This window comes from Cheilinus undulatus, linkage group 5 (assembly GCF_018320785.1).
Source record: "Cheilinus undulatus linkage group 5, ASM1832078v1, whole genome shotgun sequence".
NCBI classification, from domain to species: domain Eukaryota; kingdom Metazoa; phylum Chordata; class Actinopteri; order Labriformes; family Labridae; genus Cheilinus; species Cheilinus undulatus.
The window spans coordinates 9,060,264-9,080,470 of NC_054869.1; the positions used below are offsets into that span (position 1 = coordinate 9,060,264).

The 20,207-nt window shown below is 40.0% G+C and overlaps 1 protein-coding gene across 1 annotated transcript in view; it reads right to left on the minus strand.

Annotated features, from left to right (window-relative positions):
- Positions 1-929: 929 nt before the first annotated feature.
- The window catches only part of si:dkey-112e17.1, a 53,802-nt gene continuing 34,524 nt past the window's right edge, over positions 930-20,207 (minus strand). The window contains exons 3-7 of the mRNA XM_041788259.1: positions 15,673-15,724; positions 11,668-11,791; positions 8,296-8,438; positions 3,912-4,154; positions 930-2,374 (exon numbers count right to left, since the gene is read on the minus strand). Coding sequence (XP_041644193.1) covers positions 1,697-2,374; positions 3,912-4,154; positions 8,296-8,438; positions 11,668-11,791; positions 15,673-15,724 — 1,240 coding nt within the window. The 3' untranslated portion in view covers positions 930-1,696. The remainder of the gene's footprint in view (positions 2,375-3,911; positions 4,155-8,295; positions 8,439-11,667; positions 11,792-15,672; positions 15,725-20,207) is intronic.

Here is a 20,207-nt window from a genome sequence, read left to right on the forward strand (position 1 = left end):
GGCATCATCATGCTGTGGGGATGCTTCTCAGCCAGACCTGGAAGGCTTGTAAGGGGAGGGGACAAAATGAATGCAGGAAAATATAGGAAATCTTTGAGGGCAATCTTTTTCAGACTGCAAGAGAACTACAGTTTGGGAGAAGATTTAATTTCCAGCAAGACGGTGACCTGAAGCATACAGCGAAAGCTACACAGAAATGCTTTAAAGACAAGGTGACTGTTTTGCAGTGGCAGAGTCACACCTAATCCCCAACGTTCCTTGCAGTTTTACAAAGAAGAATGGAGTAAAATCGCAGCATCCAGATGTGCAAGCCTGATTATTACCTATCCACACAGACTCAGTGCTGTGATTGCAGGTAAAGGTGCATCAACTTAACACCAACTTAAAGGGGATGAATATTTAAGCACTTATTTTACATAACATACTTTTATTTAATTGCCACTTCTTTGTAGAAAAGACAAATTCAATTAACTGGAATTGATTTATAAAATCAATAAAAGTGTTAAACATCCAAAGGGGTGAATACTTCTTATAGGCACTGTATATCTAGCAATGTTAAGATAAGCTTAACTCATGGTTAAAGATGCTATATTTAAACAGTCTTTTAGTTTTTGAAAAAAATCAAGGTTAAAACACGTTTCAGCTTGTAGCCATCATCGGGATCATGATGAAGGCTACAAGCCGAAACGTGTCAGTCTAATAAAGTTGTTCTCTAAACTGAAAGTGTTGCTGGAACTTTCTGTTTCCTTCAAGACTTTTATCATCCTCCATGCACCTTGGAAGTCGGTGAGGCTGTGTTAGAAATAACTACCCCAGTTGAAGTTCGTTTAAAAATAATTTTGTATTTTATTTAAATTCTACAAATTAAATTGTCTAGAGTTTGCTGTGGTATCTTGCTGATCATTCCATTAAAACAAGGACACTGTAAGTGAATGGCATATCCTTTATTAAAACTTTACATAATTCATAACTCATTTTAAATACTATTGTGATTGCTAGTTCTCTCTTTATACTACATAATAGTGTGTAGTAGTACTCTATATGCTTTGACATTTGATTTCCCTTTTATAATCCAGATAGAGCCTTAGGAGTACATACTGGATCCACATATAGTTGCATGTACAGTCTATGCTCTGCAGAACACTTTTGGGTAATAAGTCATTGTATAAGCATTCATTATCCAGCGCTAAGAAATAAACATTAGGAAAAAAAAAGGAATCTGGCATGAGCAGCACAAAATCCACAATGAATGAGCTATTGAAAGCAAAGTGCAATGGTTGGAGTATTATAACTCGCTGAATAGCATTGGACTGGTTAATAAATCTGGTTTTAAAAAGTGCTCCTAAGTGTTGGGGGTTATGGATAATTGCTCAGATAATACTTTTTTGTTAACATTTGCAATCATTCATCTTTTTTAAACACATACTACCACAGCAGTCAGAGCCTTGGCATAGTAAGCAGCATATTATTCCATCTTTGTCCAAACAAAATAATATAAAAATACAAAAACAGCTAGAGTGAGGAGGATATATCTGCCAGCAGCAGCTGAGGCTACAGAATATGTAGTAATCATTTTGTGATACTTGAATTCAGAAAGTAAAGAAATTAAAGGTTATATATTTTACAAAGTGGCACTAACAGAGTTCAGAAAAGTTTAACTGGCCCACCAGAGTCTTTGCTCTTCAAGGCTGTGGGGTCACATGTGGTTGGTCACACTGCACAGCACTGTGGACTGACCAAGAGACGGCTGGCTGTTACTGACTTTGTTTGACTCATTGGATGGGAGCAGCCCCACCCCTCCTGACACCTGGCTCCCCCATGGCCTCCACTCAGGCCTGGCTCTCTGGTTCTGGGGGCTGCAGCTTCCATCGGCAGGCCTTTTCTTTTCATACATGCCTCTTATCGCTCCGTTCAGCACAGTGGAGGCAGAGGTCTGGTCCAGGTGCTCAGCTGAGACCAGAGGCTGTCGGTCCTCCTCCTCAGAGATGGCGAACACGGGAACGCTGATGTGATCGGCTTCTCCGGGGAACCTCTTCCCGGCCTGGCCGCTCTCCATCTGACACTGGGCGGAGGAAGGAGAGCCAGGACTGGATTCTGAGGGGGAGCTTGGTGCATGAGGGAGCCCGGCAGCCTTTGCTGGGTCTGCTGTTCCAGAGAGCAGGCCGAAGCAGTGCCCTGTGAAGCGGGAGCGCCGCAGGTTACTGGTGGAGTTGAGACGCCGCTGCCTCTGAGCAGGCTGTGTGAGGGGGTAGGAAGCGTTGCTCATGGAGGAGTCAGAGATGGTGCTGTTGTCTGCATTGGCCTCAAGGTGACCATCGGAGAAGACCTTCCTGCCCTCGCTCTCCCTGCAGTCAGCCACCAAACTGGATGGAGTCTGGAATGATAACAGGCAGTTTTATGCAGGTTTTAAATAAGAGCTTTTGTTTTAATGAAGGCAACATTTCTCATATTTTTCAAATAAAATATTATCATGTAGGTATTTTGTTTCCAGGAAAGACAACCGGTCAGATGATAAAGTATTGTGTAGTTCATATTCATTTCCCAAAAAAATCTACAATGTTCAATCACAATGAGTTCTGAAATCAATATTTGATCATGTGTTGCTAATGGTGTGATGAAACCAAAATAAACCAGTTCAAAGAGCAAAAGTGTGTTGAAAGTTAATATCAAAGATAGAAACGGTCAGAGTCCGAGGAGGGAGAGTGTGAGTGAGAGGCGCACCACATACTCAGGCCTTCTGCGACATAGTATAACAATAATGTTTTTAATACCAGGGACCAAGGTTATTATAGTGAAATAAAAATAACTAAATAACTAAAACTAAAATGTAAAAATCCTTTCAGTCAACTGAAACTAAATAAAAACTAAGCTTTACTAAGCTTTTCTCTATAAAATGAAAACTAACTAAAACTATATCATGTTCTTACAAAACTAACTAAAATGAAATAGAATTAGGGGCAAAAATCTCTGTAGTTTTAGTAGTTTGACTGACTGACATGAACAGCCGAGCCTGGAGAGAGTAAAATCACCTAATATGATTGGAGAAGACTTCAGACAATGGTAATCTTAGGTCTCGAGTTGTATACAAACATTAAAATTGAATGATTAAAGTTGAAAATGAAAAATCCTTTTGGGTCTCACCTTTGACAGGTATTCTATTGCCAAAAAAATAAAATAAAACTAACTCTAAAACTAATAAAAACTAAAATAAAATGAAGCATTTTTGCAAAATAAAAACGAAAAAACGAACCAAAAAATAACTCACAACCTGTGTAAAATACATTAAATTATGGCCAATTTTTTAAAAGACAAAATGGTACCAAATGAAGAGCCCTTTGGAGTCAAAAAAGCCTACTGAATTGCTAAACTGAGCCAAATGATATGGATCACCAAGACAGCCTGAATTCCCATCCCTATTTCTTTGTGGTCATTAAGTCTCATGAATACTTGCACAAAAAAGTTGATAAAATTATCCTTGAATTCAAATAAATGTCAACTGCTCCAAAGGTTCTGGGGTTTAGTAGATGAAAATAACAACAATTCTTGTTTTACTTACCTTTTATGTTGTTTGAAAACCCAGAAAGAAATTCGTCCAGCTTTCAAAATTTTAGCATCTACGAAAGGAACCCATGTAAAAATGTTTTTCCTCTAAGACTTAATAACCCAGAACAATGATCAATCTTGTTTGCTAAACCAGAATCATCTGCAATGTAAAGTACCATAAGGAGTTAATAAAATTCATTTTTGTGGGCTTACCCTTTCAATCAAAGGAGAAAACCCCTCCCCAGGTTATTCTAGAGAGTTTAAATAAATGAAAGCTTACTCAACCCTACACTTTACAGCAGTGGCATCAGCAACAAATCTAGCCATAAATGACTGAGTTTAAAAACATCAAAGTTTGTAGTACTGACGCTGTCCACCAGCTTGGTGAAGGGACTGGTGGAGTTCCAGCTGCACCACTTCTTATGCAGCTGCGGCAGAGGAGGGAGGAAGTCCTGGAAAGTGCGTACGCTCCAAGCTCTCGGTCTGGAACAGCCGCTGCTGCCATCCTTGCCGGGCCTGGAGCCATTCGGTGAGGTTGTGGAATCTGGTGAGGGCCAGTCCCCTGCAGGGCCGGGACCAGTGTCACTGTGCCTCTGAAGCCTCTCTCGCTGCTGAGACACAGAATGCATAGATGTTTTAAATAAATGAGAGGTCTTGGCTTTAAGTTAGCATGTTCTCTGGCAGCCATATTGGACGTTTTTAGCTGAGCTGTTCAGTTTCTCTGATGTAAATGATCCCTGAGTGTCACAGGCTGCTTCCAGATATGATTTTATGAATACTAAACAAAGAAGTGCAGACATAATTTCCCTGGGAGACCAAAGGTTAAAAGTAAAGAGCGGCTGAGAGCGAATAAACAAACTAATTAGGGAAGAAGACGACCACACAACATAAATAGCTTGCATATCAGAGGCTGCATTATGCTTAAGCACTCAACTGCAGTTAGAATGGTCAATGACCTGCACTGAGAAGCGGGCTTGTTATTCAATCATGCACGCATCTTTGGTACTGAGCAGCTATGGAAAGACTGGACTGAGTAACAAATGCACTGCTTAAACAGAGGGATAATCATATCAGGTAACAAGGAGAGGAGTCAGATCTGTATACTTCACTCTGACACCAGACTAGATGAGCATTGGAAAACAAGATAAGACTTCTTGTGTAACAATACCATCCTAAAAGTATTCTTTCTGACAGAAACAGCACATGAATGGTTGTATCACTGCTGCCTAATCTGCTCTTGCATCTTAATTTCTCCTTGCAGATTATGCTGTGGACTAATTAATGGATTAAAAGAAGGAATTGTGCTGATTAGCTTGGTCTGTTCGAACACAGCCAGCCAGCTTTGCACGCGTTCTAATCTTAATAATTTTAGAGTATATTAAGAGAACAGCACTGGTAATTTAAGTCACATTTGTGATGCTGTTCCTGCATAAGTCTTGCCATCTGCACTGTACATGAAAGACTCCAAAATGTAAGGGGAACTTTAACTGTACTGGGATTTGTCTAGGTTGCATTTTATTATTGGATGTGCTTGAACAGCCATGAGAGGCTAAATGTGATTGACATTTAGATGTATAAAGCCATGTTATCCATGCTGATCGGTCAGCTGCTGTTGATCAGGGGAGGGGGAAGGTTTTAGGGGTTGCAACCATCAGACAGAGTACGAGTCCGGATAATCCTCCACACAGAGTCACTAGCAGCTAGCTTTGTCTAGACAAGAATTAGCTAGGGGTTTAGATAAAATGTTCTAAAGCCCCATGAGCACAATAGCAACTTTTGGATTTGACCCACGGGGTGAGAAATCAGCCACCAAACAGAGTTGCTTACAAAATATGGGTCTAAAGGTCAAGTCTGAGACCTTCACTGAAGCTGAACATGCTCAAAAAATGACAAACAGTAGAATTAAGTTGCTTTAGTTGTGGACGGGGGGGTGTGCAAAGACAATTTTGATCTGGACTCGATCACATCACACTGCCCGCAGCAAGAGAGGTTTTAGTGTTCTCATTGCTTTACTTAGCTCTTCTTAGAAGAGGCCCATTGCAAGAAAATGTTATCAAATGTGGGTTCAAAGTGTGATGTAGGTCTGCATATTTGAGGCCTAAAAATAAAACGAATTCCCTCTGCGGCATTGACATCGAGAAGATGAGTTTGGCATTTTCCAATCACTTTGCCACTGTTAGCACAAGCAATATCTCCCACACATTATTTACATGGATGTCTGCATCGAGGACACACACAGGCAGACCACACACTGCGGGCCAAAGCGTGCACGACACACACAGACACAAAAACACACACACAATTGGAGCTGGGAATCTGGCTCTGTAGATAATACTCCATTAGACTAGGCTGCACAAACGCTTGCCAGTCCTTCAAAAAGCTGCCAGAGCTGTTTTATGCCAACTCCGAGAGAATACAAAAGAGAAAAGAGACAAAAAAATGTTTGCTCAAACCGTTGCTTCTTCCTCGGCGCTCCTCCCATCTTTTTAATTATCCTCATTTCCCATTTAAGTCCTCATAGTTTTCATAGTTTTAGGTTGTACCAATGGTTATGCCAATAAACGGTGTCAGTCTTATTAGAGACACTGGGTCAATTCATAGTAATGAATGCCCTGTCACCTCTGATGTTCATTTGTTAAGGGATAATTTCCCCAAAGTGAGGGGATCACCCACGGAGAGTGTGACCTTGACATGACAAAAATTATTTCCTGTACACTCTGTTATCAAGACCTCTTTTGGTTGCCTCCATTCACCTGGAGAACAAAAAACACAGCCATGCTGGTAGCTCCAGCATGTGTAGCTTACAAAACTACATTCAAACAATTAAAAAGGCTCCCAAAAGCATCACTAATAGGCTAATATTTATCAGGTTTAATTTTAGATGTGCACAAATCCTACTTAATGTGTTAGCAGTCTTACATTTGCTATTTACAACCTTGATTGAATAAAAAATTGAATGTCGACACCATGTTGTGGCCCAACGGTTTGCAGACTGTCTTTAGACTTTGAGTTTGTTTGTTTTGAAAATGTGTTTGTTTTTACCATTATAATCTTGGATTTTGGAGGAAAGAGGTGACCAATTCTGCATAAGAGGTTTGACATGCATTGCAACTGTACCCATACAGGGGTTGCTGTAGAGATAGCATGTAAGTCCCAGGCTGTTTGAGGTTTCTTCCTGCTAATAGCTTGTTTTTTCCTTCTCACTTTCACCAAGCATGCACTCATGGTGGATTAAGGTTGAGTGAATAATACAGTATGCTAATAATTTGGTTTAGACCGGCTGTTTTTGTAAAATTTCTTGAAATGTCTGTTATGAAAAAAAAATCTTTATGGTTTATGCAGGTTTAAGGCTGCTCTGCATTGGCCTTGCTAAACTTGAAAGCTAATGCTTGCTTGGTATATACAGTCTATGATTAAAAATCAAAGCTACTTAAAACTGAATGGAAACAATCTGCATGTACCCCATAATCTGGATTATAGATCCAGTATATAAACCACAGTTTTAGGGCACCTTTCAGAAGGGATAAAGGGTTTCTTCCTGTGATCATTTCAATTGCATTCTGCAAAATCCACAAACTGCAGTTTCTGGGAAGCGTTTTTAGTACCTTCTGTTTTATGGTAGTTGAGCTCTCAGCTTGTAGTGACTGTTGTAAAGTTGACAGACACAGTCTGTGAGTTGCGCCGCCCACCTTCACACATTGCTTCTTATTTTTAACACAGAACCTTTTTTAATCAAACCAGCACTTCATAAGGGTTATATACTTAGCAGTGTATCTCTGTTTTCTTTGCATGCAGGATTATGACTTAATAAGGGAGAAAATGGTCTGCATCTGGTCTGCATCACAACATATTATGAGCCTACATTTGCATTTTACAATGAACTGGGACAAATTTTCACAAACTCCAGGTCTTGTACAATGCGTGATGATGAATGAAGCAGTGCATGTCCTGGCCTTTTATAGTGACATATTTGTTGCACCAGTATATTTACATGAAAAATTAGCTTTATAAAGTGCATCTTCTACACTGGATTTTACAGTTATTAGTCAGAAACTAAAGAGACTGAGGTAAGGAACATTTTAACCTTATAATTGGGCAAGTCTAAAATTATCCCTAAATTGTTTCATTTACTTTTGAGGATGCAAAAAAATGACTAAATCATGAGTAAAAATCAGAAAAATTTCATGCATTGTAACATGCAGTTACAGGCTCAGGGTATCATACTGATATTTCTCTGAATTTTGCAGAAGAAACTCCAAAAAGCACATAGACTTAGCATGTTAAGCATGAATGTTTTACCTTTTGTTGTTTTTAAAGAGCTGACATCAGCAGTCCCACAGACCAGTCTCTCCATTGAGTGTGTGCATTCATGTGTATGCAGGTGTGTATCCTCTAAACCTTTGTGTGGCAAGCTGCTTTTGTAGCACAGACACTGTCACGGATAAAAGTTTCGCTTTAGAGGGCTCCTGAAAGTTTAGCTTGCAAGAAAGTAGGGTGTTTGGGTGCTGGTAGTTAAGTGGTTGTGTCTGTATAACCCATGTACAGAGGCTGTCATCTTTAAAGTGAGCAGCCTGGGTTCAAGTCAGGCCCGCAGCGCCTTTCCTGCATGTCATTTCTTTTCTCTTTCTCTCCCAAGTTTCCAAATCTATCCACCATCCTGTCTCTCTTACACAGACACTGAAGCCAAAAAAAAGTAGGCTCTTAAGTAGAGGATATAACAGACAACTGTACTGGCATCCATGTGGGCCTTACTGTATGAGGAGAGAATGGTAGTCTGTTTGAGCTGGGGGCTGAAGATACAATGAAAACCTCGTCTGCTCCAAGGTCGAGTTCAGTCAGACCGCTGCAGGACAGGTCTACCTCTTCGTTCTGGGAAATGTCACCGCCAGCACTGACTGAAAGACACAGAAAAAAAGGGTTTGACTTAATATATACTGAGAACCTTGATGGGTTTCATAAATCACATACTGGCCTTAAATATCAGTAAATGTACAAATGCACCAACAGGTGGTTGCATAGGTGGTTGCTCACTGTGGACCCCCTTGAGTGTGTGGGGCGCAACACAATCAGCAGCCCTGAGCATTTTGAACTAATCCCCAATCCCAATCAACCAATCCCTTCTCATCTCTCAACTCTGCTTGACTTAGACTCTCTTGCACTGGAGAAACTTGGAGTTTTTTTTTTGTTTGTTTGTATTTCTTTACGCCAGTAAAGGTATTTGTATATTGGTATCAGCTAAAATGAATTTGAAAATAACAGCATTTTGGTTATCAGCAAAAAGTCTAATATCGTGCATCCCTAAATCTGTTTCCATGATGACAGCAGGATTACATTGTAGTGGTAGCTGGTAATAATGGTGGAGAAATTCGCTTGGATGTAGCAGCAGAGGCAGCTTTATTAGAACTGGGCCACATTTCTTCATTAAAACAAAAGCAAAGAATTGCAAAGAAAGCCCTTAGTGGGAGAAAAGATGCATTTCCCTCTTCTCCTGACCTGCTTTGTCTTTAGTGTGTGATAGTTATGGGTGGAGTTCCGTTGTATTGCAAGCCAGTAGCAGTGACTGCTGCTGGTGCCACTGTGAGCTCGGATGTAGCTTTAGCAACAGTGTTAATCTGTTAATTAGATCTTGACAGCATTTCTTTATGAAAAGAGTAATAAAGAACCATGCTTTTCTTGGTGAGGAAGAAGTTACTGCACTTCTCCCTACCTCCCTCGTCAAATGTTTTATCCACCAACAAGCTCCCCTATTCATAAAATATGACAGTACCTTACTGCTGGGCTCACTTTATTTACCAGAGCTGTGCATGCATACTACTTCATTTTGTTGTCACACTGATTGGCCTGTGATGAATGTGATGGACAGAACATTCGCTCATTCGCCAGCTTCCAAGAATTTTTAAAAAGCCCTGCCCTTCCCAAACACTTTGTATGTGCGGTTTCCCAGATGAATGTGAAATATATCCATTAGGCGTGTAACAGTATTCGTATTTGTAACAAACTACACGACAAATACGTCCAAACCATTGAAAAAAGCCAACAAATGTGACAAAAATGTATCCACCAATAAAGGAGTCAGTAATGTTTGTGTTTGCTAACCGCTGTTAAACAACCAATGAAGAAGAGGAAGAAGCCGGCAAAGCAAACCACACAAAGAAGAAAATTGGCGCATGCTGCAAGAGAAGCAGAAAAGTGAGATCCGTTGGCTTCTTCTTCTCCTAATCTCTGGCTGCTTTCAAAAAGCCTCTGATGTGAAAGCAAAGAGGGTTGAGGATATTATTATTATTTTATGAGTATACACTGCACTTGCTTTTACTAACAATGGCGTCACAGCACACTTCATAAATCATGAATATGATACATTGCTTTGAAATGCATGTATTTAACTTCCTTTTTAGGATGTACGTATTTTTATTCTTTCAAATAAGGAGATATAAGGCAGTTGATTACTGTTTTGTTTGTTACTTGCATATCTTTTTGTTTGTCTCCTTTTTCTGTCTAGAACCGTGACCCTAAAACTGGGCTATGAACCGAACCATGACCCCTGTGAACCGTCACACCACTAGTATCCATGCAATATATGTATGAAACAGTCAGGTAAAAAAATTCCAACATTCACAGCATTATTTTACCTAACAAAGTATTCTGCTTTAGAAAAGTATTTGTTTGCACTAATAGACTGTCAAAACAAGATTTATATTTCACATTTATCTGCTTGCTGTAACCAAAATCCAACAGATTGTGGTTTACAACACCATCTGCCATCCTGATTTGTGCTGCAATGGCTGAGTTCCTGCTGCTGCAACTGTCCCCCATGGTGATCTAAAATTATCTCGTTCATTGAGATACTTTGGTCTTAAGTGTGCATTAGCAAAATTTCCATGCTGAAATGTTGCAAACATTTTTGTATAGTTTAGGCAGTGTGCTTGCATTTGCTTCCATTTTTTTCCCTCTTTTACTCCTCTCTTCTTCAGCTCTGGTACTTTAAGATAAAGCTGACCATTAAAGCAACAGAGATTATATCATTATAAAATGAGGTATCAAAAAGTATTGAAAACCTTTTTAGAGGTGACACATTACTTTTCGACCACCTTCATCGTAAAACAGTACAGCCTATGATTTTGGATGCAACGTTAAATGGTTCAATAATACAAAATGCAGAGCTGGCAAATCCTAATGGCTTCAATGTTTATAAGCTGTGTGTTTATGCGTAAACTCCTTACACCACGACTGAAGTGCACACAGAGGGGGACTGTACTCCTCTGTTGTTCAAACTACTCCCAGGCTGCTTTTGTGGGTTAAATGCCACAACCCACAAATCTCTCAGCCTCGGTTCAGTCCCACTAAAAGAAGAAGAAGCCTTCAGATTGTTCCACGTTACTCCAAAACTAATGCAATTTTCCTTTCCATTGAAAAACTACAGACCCACCCAGGGTTCACTGAGGGTTCCTGGTACACAGTTTGCTTTAATTTGCAGTAATATCATGTGCTAGGTAAATCTTTCCTAGAAAAAACACTCCTGAAAAACTCCTGGCTGGCAAAAAAGATTTCCTGTTTACTGTTTCCAGAAACAGCTGTGGCAATTCATTTTAAGAAATAGAAGATAACCGGACTGTTTGCATGATGGAAATAAACACCACAGGGGGGAAAAGTAGGTGCCCCATAGAGAGATACTAATCAGCATAAACATTCAATCCTCAAATGATTGATTGACAAGCCATCGCCAGAAAAACATCACAGAAATCGATGCACATTCCTAGCACCCCAGGCCTTCTCTTTTTAATGACAGCACTACATTTTTTTCATGCTGTTACTCTGCCAGGAAATGAAATAACAGCAGACTTTTACTCCTGAAGGTATTATTATCATTCCTAAAATGATTCTGTCAAAAGTCTAAACACGTTGTAAATATAAATCAAAATGAATGACATCCACAGTAATGTGCATTTATGGGCTTTGGGCTCGCTGCAGTGTCATGAACTTCATGTACTGCAGTTCAGCGACTCATACAAAGCATGTGTAACATGAATAATTGACCTTTAATTGTGTTTAAGGGCCACTATTAGCGGTCCGACAGTTCTGTTTAATGTGTGCATTCATGTGTGTTCAGGTGTGTGTGCTCCCAACCTGTGTGTGGCAGGCTGCCATTGTTGTTGTCCTGTTCTGTTGTTGCCTCCAGGTTGGTCTGATTCTCAGCCATCAGCTGCAGCTCGCTGACCTCAGTCCTGGTGTTCTGGACCCCCTCCGGCACCTACAACAACGCAATTCATCCGGAAGTAATGGCCTTTATTTTAATATTTGGACTGAATCCAGATGTACTATTTCACTTCCTGTCTCAAAAACTAATGTGAGCATCCTGCAATGTGCAGAAGAATGGGGATACTGAACGGTCTGCTTTCAGAAAGAACAAATTTATCAAAGAAAACAGCTCCACAGGGAAATAACTAATGGAACAGAATGACAAATAATGGAAAACCTTCTTAGTTACGTAAATTCATTTTACTCTGTAGCATTTAGATAGCAATTTAAATGCAGTGAACAACCAGAGCTGTAAAATAATCCATTTTTTTCAAATTGTAATTGCTAGTCAATTGGGATTAATTGCATTTTCCAATTACAAGTTCAATATGGATTTTTTTTTGCATAGTAAATACAATCTTAATTCCTTATTAACAATGTGAAACAATTATTACCAGTGTCCTGTTGTTGGTAACAAATAAATGCAAAGAGATGTGTTTTATGAGCTTGACTTTTAAATTTATTATCTAAATTGGGGCTGCTAAAACCATAACCTAGAGCAGTGGTGCCTAACCTGGGGTCCAGGACTTCCTGGGGGGATGATTGGGACCCTTGTCTGATCTGAGGTTGTCAAAATTAGATTTGCATATATTGACCAAAATAAAGGTAAAGCACTTGTTAAATAGTTTATAACAAGAACATTAGGTAAGAAAGTTGTTTATTAGTCCTATTTTCTTTGGGCTTTATCAAAATAATTAAACTGATGTTGATTTTGACAGCAAAGAGTCACTTAATATATTTTTGTGGGTCTTGGGGGGTGAGGTTGGGTGGCTCATTTGTTCTTAGATCGAGTATGGGGACCCCAAGGGATAAAGGTTGGGAACTACTGATTTAGAGGTAGAAGACAGCTTGAAAGGGCCCATTCTGTCAGATACAGTGAAAATGTGCTCTTACTTAAAAAGAAATAAGGAGACCTAGTCGATCAAAAGTATATTCATCAGCATAACCGAGGGAAAGAAGAACTTGCTGTGGATTGAATCATGACTGAAAAAAAAACTGTAGGAGAGGAAAAAGGGAGACTTGGCTTATTTGACTTGTCCAATGAGCTGTGCAGAATAATGTGCTAAAGTGAGAAGCATCCAGCTGCTGACCTGCTTTAATAACTTAATTATGGTGTACCTAAAACAATGAAATAGCACATGCTCAGAGTAATGAAAAAAACTGAATGCACTTTTTTCATGCCTTAAAGCTATAAAATGCAGAATTTTTGTACTGAAATTTCTATATTAATTCAAAAATGACCCTTCCAATGTCAGAAATCTTTTTTAAATACATTACTTTAAATATTTACAGATTTTTAAGCCAGATAAATCATTTGTTGTATTAATTCTAATGGGATTTGTCCTTTATGCCATCCTGACAGACACAACATGTGTTTTGTGAAATACTGCTACATAATGAAGTGTGACCTGCTTCTAGAAGCTGCTGTTCTGTTGCTGTATCTATGTTTTGTGCAGATAACTTGGGATTGACTACAATTATTCTCTGCCAGTGGTTGCAAGTTCAATCACCTAAGCTCACCTCTGTAATGCAAAACTCTACTGCCCTCACCCCCATAACACTGTGGCCCCACTAGGGCTTTCCAGGTCTAGTAAAGGCCAGAAATGCTGCTCAGCTCACCCAACTCCACTGTTTACTTCTAATTCTGAAGATGCTTCGTTAAAAGATGCACCCCATAAGGTGTATTTACTAAACAGTAAACCACTGTTCTAGTTCTACTGATGAATTTTGCACAATGAGGGAGAAAAGCTGTTAAAAGTGACCTTCCTGGTTAATACAGTGAGCTACTGGCATAACAGTGTTTTCCACAAATAGATAGAACTTGAACAGGGCACCCAAATATATTTGCAGAGTTTTGTTTGTTTGTTTTTTAGAAACTATATGTAATCACCATCTGTGTGTGTGAGAAACATCCACTTGGACATCTCTTCTGTAAATGCATTACTTAAAGAGAAATGTCCAGTGTTAAAAAATTAAGCTTCTTATGCTGTTTCAACGTTTTTCTGCAGCATCTTGCACCAAAATTATCTTGTACTCATACATTCAAGGATACGCTAACTTATCAACAAAAACCCTTCACACACGCAACACCTGCTATGATCACAGAACACCAAGTGAATCATTGAGATCATGGGGATGTATAATACAGCCCGGGACTTGGTGGGCTGGTCCAAACATCAGGGGTGACCGTATACATCATGCAGGTGCAGTTTCGAGGATACCTGGAGAGATGTGGCAACTTAACTAACACTGCAAAGCATTCTGAAATTGCTCTCAGTTGGGCCCTTTTAACAGCTTTTCCCCCTTATAATGAGAATTTCATGAATTAAACCAGCCCTCAATTCAAAATAAGATGTCAGCAGAAGGTCATCATCTTTTGTTGTTTTGATTGAGAGCCCCCCAACAATAGAATTACATACTGTGCTAAAATACTCTACAGCCTTAGTGTTCTGTCTTTTGTGACTCTGTGCATGCATAGAAGAACTTTGTCTATGACCTGCAGTAAGTGGTAAAAAGTTTTAAGATATCTACATTAAATTTCCTAGAGATGTTCCAATACCATTTATTACTTCCGATACGATTCCGCTACCAAGGTTTTGGGTATCGGTCGATACGGTGTACTGATTCGATACCAGCATGAATTTTCTGGACTGACTGTGCAGACTAGCAAATAATTTAAGCACTATATTTGACTCAGAACATTGCTAAACAAATAGAATTATAATGTACAGCACCTCTTTGACCCTAAACTTGTTTTTTGGTTGATTACTGAGTTTTAGTACAAAATATTCAAATAAGATAGTACAGAGGGCTGCATCACGGGCTTTCTCTATCTCACTCCATTATTCTCTATTTGGGTAGCATGACATGATTACAGAACAGCCTGCCATTGGCTGACATACCCTCACAAAGGGTGACCAATATGGCAGTAAGCACTCACGTTAGCATTCAAGCTAGCGGTTATAAATGATTGAAATGATTGAAATGGATACGAAGATATTGGATATTATGTTTACTGGTGTGGATTTAATCATTTAAGTCCCCAAAAGTCATGCGAGTTTCAGGGTCGCTGAAAATGCTGCTGCAAGGGATTCAAAGGTGTCAATAGCATCAATGGGGAGGCACAGTGGCTAGCTTCAAGAGAAAAAACAAGTAAGAGGCAACGATTTATTGTTCAAAGTTATTTATCTTTGATAAACTTTGTCACTTCTTTGAGGGTACGACAGCGCTGGTGTGGAAGGCATTTTACCAACCACATTCAGAGAACAACTGTCACGCAGCCACCTTTCTTTGCTGCTGCAGTGGGCCCTTTGCTTCTTCTTCGCTGCTCTAAAAACGGTAGCCCCATAGACTGTAGCCCGTGCCTGCAGTGCTTTCCGGCAGTGAAGAATAATTGATTTCCTGTTTATAGTGCTAACATTTAGCATGGCTGAATGAAGCAAAATATAAAGCTAAATCAAACAGTATCGGATCGGTGCATTAACTCTTGTACTCTCTGATACCAATACCTGCATATTAAGCAGTGCCGGACGTATTTCCGAAACTGGTATCAGAATCGGAAAAACCCTAAAATTTTCCCAGGTTGATGTGAACTGACAGTATAAGTCTTTGTGGCAAGCTCAGGAGCATTAATCAGACGGTGGACAATGTTGGCTTCAGTGGCGAAGAATTCACAAAGAAAAATCCAGTGAGCTCAGATAAAGCTCTGCATTTTTGGTGGAATGTCTGGCTGACAAATAAGAAAACAGAGAGATGTACAAACGGGGAGAAGAGGGGGACAAGTACAAATGACAATGGGAATATAAGAGTGTGCAGCAATGTAATGCAATGTACCTCAGAGTTGCTGGATGCACAGGAGCTTGCTCTTTTCGGACACAGTTTGGGTCTGGAAAACATACAGGACCACAGAAATTTAGTTTACGATTACATAAATATCCAAAAAACCATCTTTTATGAACATCTCCTATAATTTCTGATTCTTGACAGTGTTTTCCCAAGAATAAAAATCCCTCTGGTGTTCACACATTGACCAGAAATGTAAAAATGAACCCTATCCCACACAACTGTACTGACTGTGGTCACCTCACATAATATAAAATAGCTCCAACATACCCGTGGCTGTTTCCCCCTTCAATAGTTGCTCTACTGTGGTGTTGGATGATGGAGAAGGATGCACCACAATCTTGCACTCACACATACCACAAGCTCTTACATTTCACACAGTGTGAGTTACTGAGAAGTTACTGCTATGTATTATTTTTCCAGTAAAAATGCATCAATGTCACTTTTTATGGCTGATGGCAAAGCAAGATATTTGTTCCACGGATTCTTTTACAACTAACAGGACAACAAATGAAAGCAGCATAGGTCTTCTGGCCCACGCATCCTTCAGCCAGTGAAGCGTGCAGAAATACTTCAGCAAGTTCCCGCTTATTAAAAATTACTCTTACAGCTGAATGAGTTCATTACCAGCAACCGGTCAACTGAGGGCAACCCCTGCTGTGACTCTTTTCCACCTTTGGCTGTTTTCTGACCAGAGGGGACTTTGGGAATTAATCTCACTGCTGCTTTAAACTGGCAAGATCTCGCCTAGCTCGCCAGGCTCCTTTTTCTTTTAATGATTTCTGTGAACTAACTTAAATTATTAAAGAACTGCATGAGAAGAAATAACAGCTAGTGTTGCTGCTCTCCAGCTTTAGTTTCATGGTAATTCATTTCCTGGCTTCTGAATGACTCGTTTTGTTGTTCTTGCTAATTACACTTTCATTTTATTGAACACATGCTTCTAATTTCCTGGACATTAACAGTGAGAACCTGTGGATTTATTGTGCCTAATGGATAAGTTGGACATACTGATCTGCAATTGAAATTAACACAATTCCCGTTAAACAGGGGCTTCTCTCCCAGCAAAGTGAGGCTGACGCAAATCTTAACCTTTCTGGATTTTAAATCAACTGGACCAACGGGGAAAACAGACACCATGTCAGAACAGATAGTATTACAAATGTCCAAACCTAACCCTTAAGATTGGGTTGTATGTCCCGTAGGATGAATCAGAGAGAACAGCTTGTAAATAAAACCTTTTTCTTCTCCAACAATGCTATTGGTACCAAACTTACATTTAACTCTCCTTTCCCTGATGTTCCCGCCTATTCACTTTCATGCAGCCCCGCTGTTTTTGTGTGCTGGAATTGATGCCAGGTGCTGCACCTTGAATGCCCTTTTTCTTTAGTGAGAATGCACCACATCAAGAAAGCCGCACAGTTGCAGCCAAACCCGGCAAATCTCCAAGGGTCACCACATCAGGGACTGAGGCTTCCAGCTGAGTCAACATTACAAAGTGGTGACTGCAGTAATGCATGTAGGAGTGTGTGCATCTGTGTGTATTTACTGACAGGCACACCTACTTTCAATTCATGGGAGAAATCAAATTTAAGACTTGTGAGCTTTCACAAAGGAAAATCAGGCACTCTAGCAAACTGGTGCTTTAAGCTTTGTGATAATAACAGCAAAAAGTCATAGACCAAGAAACATTTTCTACTTTCTATTCTCTATTTCTTTAAATTGTCTATTACGGATCAGAATATGATTGTTTGATGGTTCCAAGATTTCTTTGGAAAAACAATTAAGGAGCTGCTGTTCATTTCAATAAGTTTATACATTTCCAAAATTCAAAAAGTAGGGATGCCAGATGCTTAAAATCTTAAACTGAGATTTTTGCTGAAATTTGATGGTTAATTGCAATCAATTGCAATTTTAATTGAATGTTTAAAATATTTCAGAATGAGATCAAACTTAAAGGTTAATGTTGAAAATGTAAGATTGTTTTTTTTTTCTTGTTTTTTTTTTTACCAGTGTCTTGATTTGGGAATTAAAATAATGCAAAGAGATGCAGCTTCCTACAGTGCCTATAAAATGTATTCACCCTTTTGGATGTTTTACCATTTTATTGATTTTATACATCAATCATGGTCAATATAATTTGGCTTTTTTGACACCTGTGTCTGAAAGGTCCAGTCACTGGTTAATCAGTAGTCCTGCCTACCATTACACTATGAAACCAAAGGAACACTCCTTGCAACTCAGACGCAAGGTTTTTGAGAAGTATAAATCAGGGGATGGGTAAAATAAATATCCCAAGGCACTGAAAGTCCCATGGAGTTTAGTTAAATCCATCACCAAGAAATGAAAAGAATAAAGCACATGTGTAAATTTGCCTAGATCAAGCCGTCCTCACAAATTGAGTGACCATGCAAAAAGGACACCAGTGAGAGAGGCCACCAAGATGCCAGTGACTACTCTGATGGAGTTACAAGCTTCAGCAGCTGAGAAGGGAGAGACTCTGCATACAAGACCTGTTACTTGAGAAAGCCGCCATTGAAGAAAACTTAAATTAAACCTTGACTAGAGCTCACAAAAAGGCATGTGGGAGATTCTGGAGTCACTACATACACAACATCCCCACTGTGAAGCACACTGGTGTTAGCATCATGTTGTGGGGATGCTTCTCTGCAGCTGGCTATGGAGGGTTTGTAAAGGTAGAGGGTAAAATATAAATACTGCAAAAGACAGGAAAATCCTGGAGGACAACTTTATTCAGTCTGCAAGAGAGCTATGGCTTAGGAGAAGAATTATTTTCCAGTGAGACAACGACCCAAAGCATACAGCGAAAGCTACACAGACATGGTTTAAAGACAACAAGGTGAATGTTCTGGGGTGGCCAAGTCAAAGCCCAGACTTCAATCCAATGGAGAATTTGTGGCTGGCTTGAAAGGAGCTGATCATGCTTGAGCACTGAGCTTGAGCAGTTTTGCAAATAAGAATGGAGTAAAACTGGATATAAAATTTTACCAGCATAACATAATAATGGAAAGGAGAAATGTTTGCTATCAGAAGGTGCATATTTATTTTGACTTGTCCATGGAGCTGTCTGTTAGTTTTTTAAACTGAAATGAGACATTCAAAAAGAGTATTCTCATTTAGGGCTGGCACCTTCCAGTCAGTTTGTTAATTAATTTGGGTGAATATGTTCGGTTAAATTGTTTTACTATGTAATGAAAATACACACTGAGGTGTATGTTTGTTGCAGGCAGATAAAGAGCAGAGTAGAGACAACATTATCTCAAGTCTTTCTTTACACCCCAACCTATGGACGTTTTTTCCACATCACCTCTGTAAATATATGCTGCACTCTGTCTGGGCAGCATTGATATTTAAATATTAGACAGTGCAGACTGGAACAAGTGGGTCCTGTTAATAGTTATTACAAAATTAAAACAAAAACAATTGTATGAGGTTACTTGAGATCTAGTTTTAACACAGTATTTATGGTGCTGGGATCCATTATCCGAGATCGGATCACGGGGGCAGCAGCCTAAGCAGAGAAGCCCAGACTTCCCTCTCCCTGGCCACTTCGTCCAGCTCTTCCCGGGGAATCCCAAGGCGTTCCCAGGCCAGCTGAGTGACATAGTCTCTCCAGCATGTCCTGGGTCTTCCCCGGGGCCTCCTCACATTGGGACCTGCCCGGAACACCTCACCAGGGAGGTGTCCAGGAGGCATCTGGACCAGATACCTGAGCCACCTCATCTGGCTCCTCTCAAGTCTCTCACGGATGGCCAAGCTTCTTGCCCTATCTCTAAGGGAGAGCCCAGACACCCTGCAGAGGAAACTCATTTCAGCTGCCTGTATCCGTGATCTCGTTTTTTCAGTCACAACCCACAGCTTGTGACCATAGGCGAGGGTAGGAACGTAGATCGACTGGTAAATCGAGAGCTTCGCCTTTCGACTCAGCTCTTTCTTCACCACGACAGACCGATGCAGAGACCGCATCACTGCCGACGCTGCCTGTCAATCTCCCGCTCCATTCTTCCCTCATTCGTGAACGAGACGCCGAGATACTTGAACTCCTCCACTTGGGGCAGGATCTCATTCCCAACCTGGAGAGGTCATTCCACCCTTTTCTGACTGAGCACCATGGCCTCAGATTTGGAGGTGCTGATTCTCATCCCAGCCGCTTCACACCCGGTTGTGAACTATTGCAGTGAGAGCTGAAGGTCATGGCCTGATGAAGCCAACAGAACCACATCATCTGCAAAAAGCAGAGACCTAATCCTGAGGCCACCAAACCAGATTCCCTCAATGCCGCTGGGATCATAGACATTATATAAATATATGCAAGTGCACTCTGAGTCAATTATTTCAGTAAAACATAATGAGGTTAAAATGATTTATTACACCGCTAAAAGCTTATGTTCATTTTCAAGTTAATTTAGACTACCAAGAGGGTGCAATGAGGAACCTGTCACACATTTTAGATCTAACATGCAGGGAGGTTGGCTGTTTTTTTTACCTTAATGATCAATGATTTG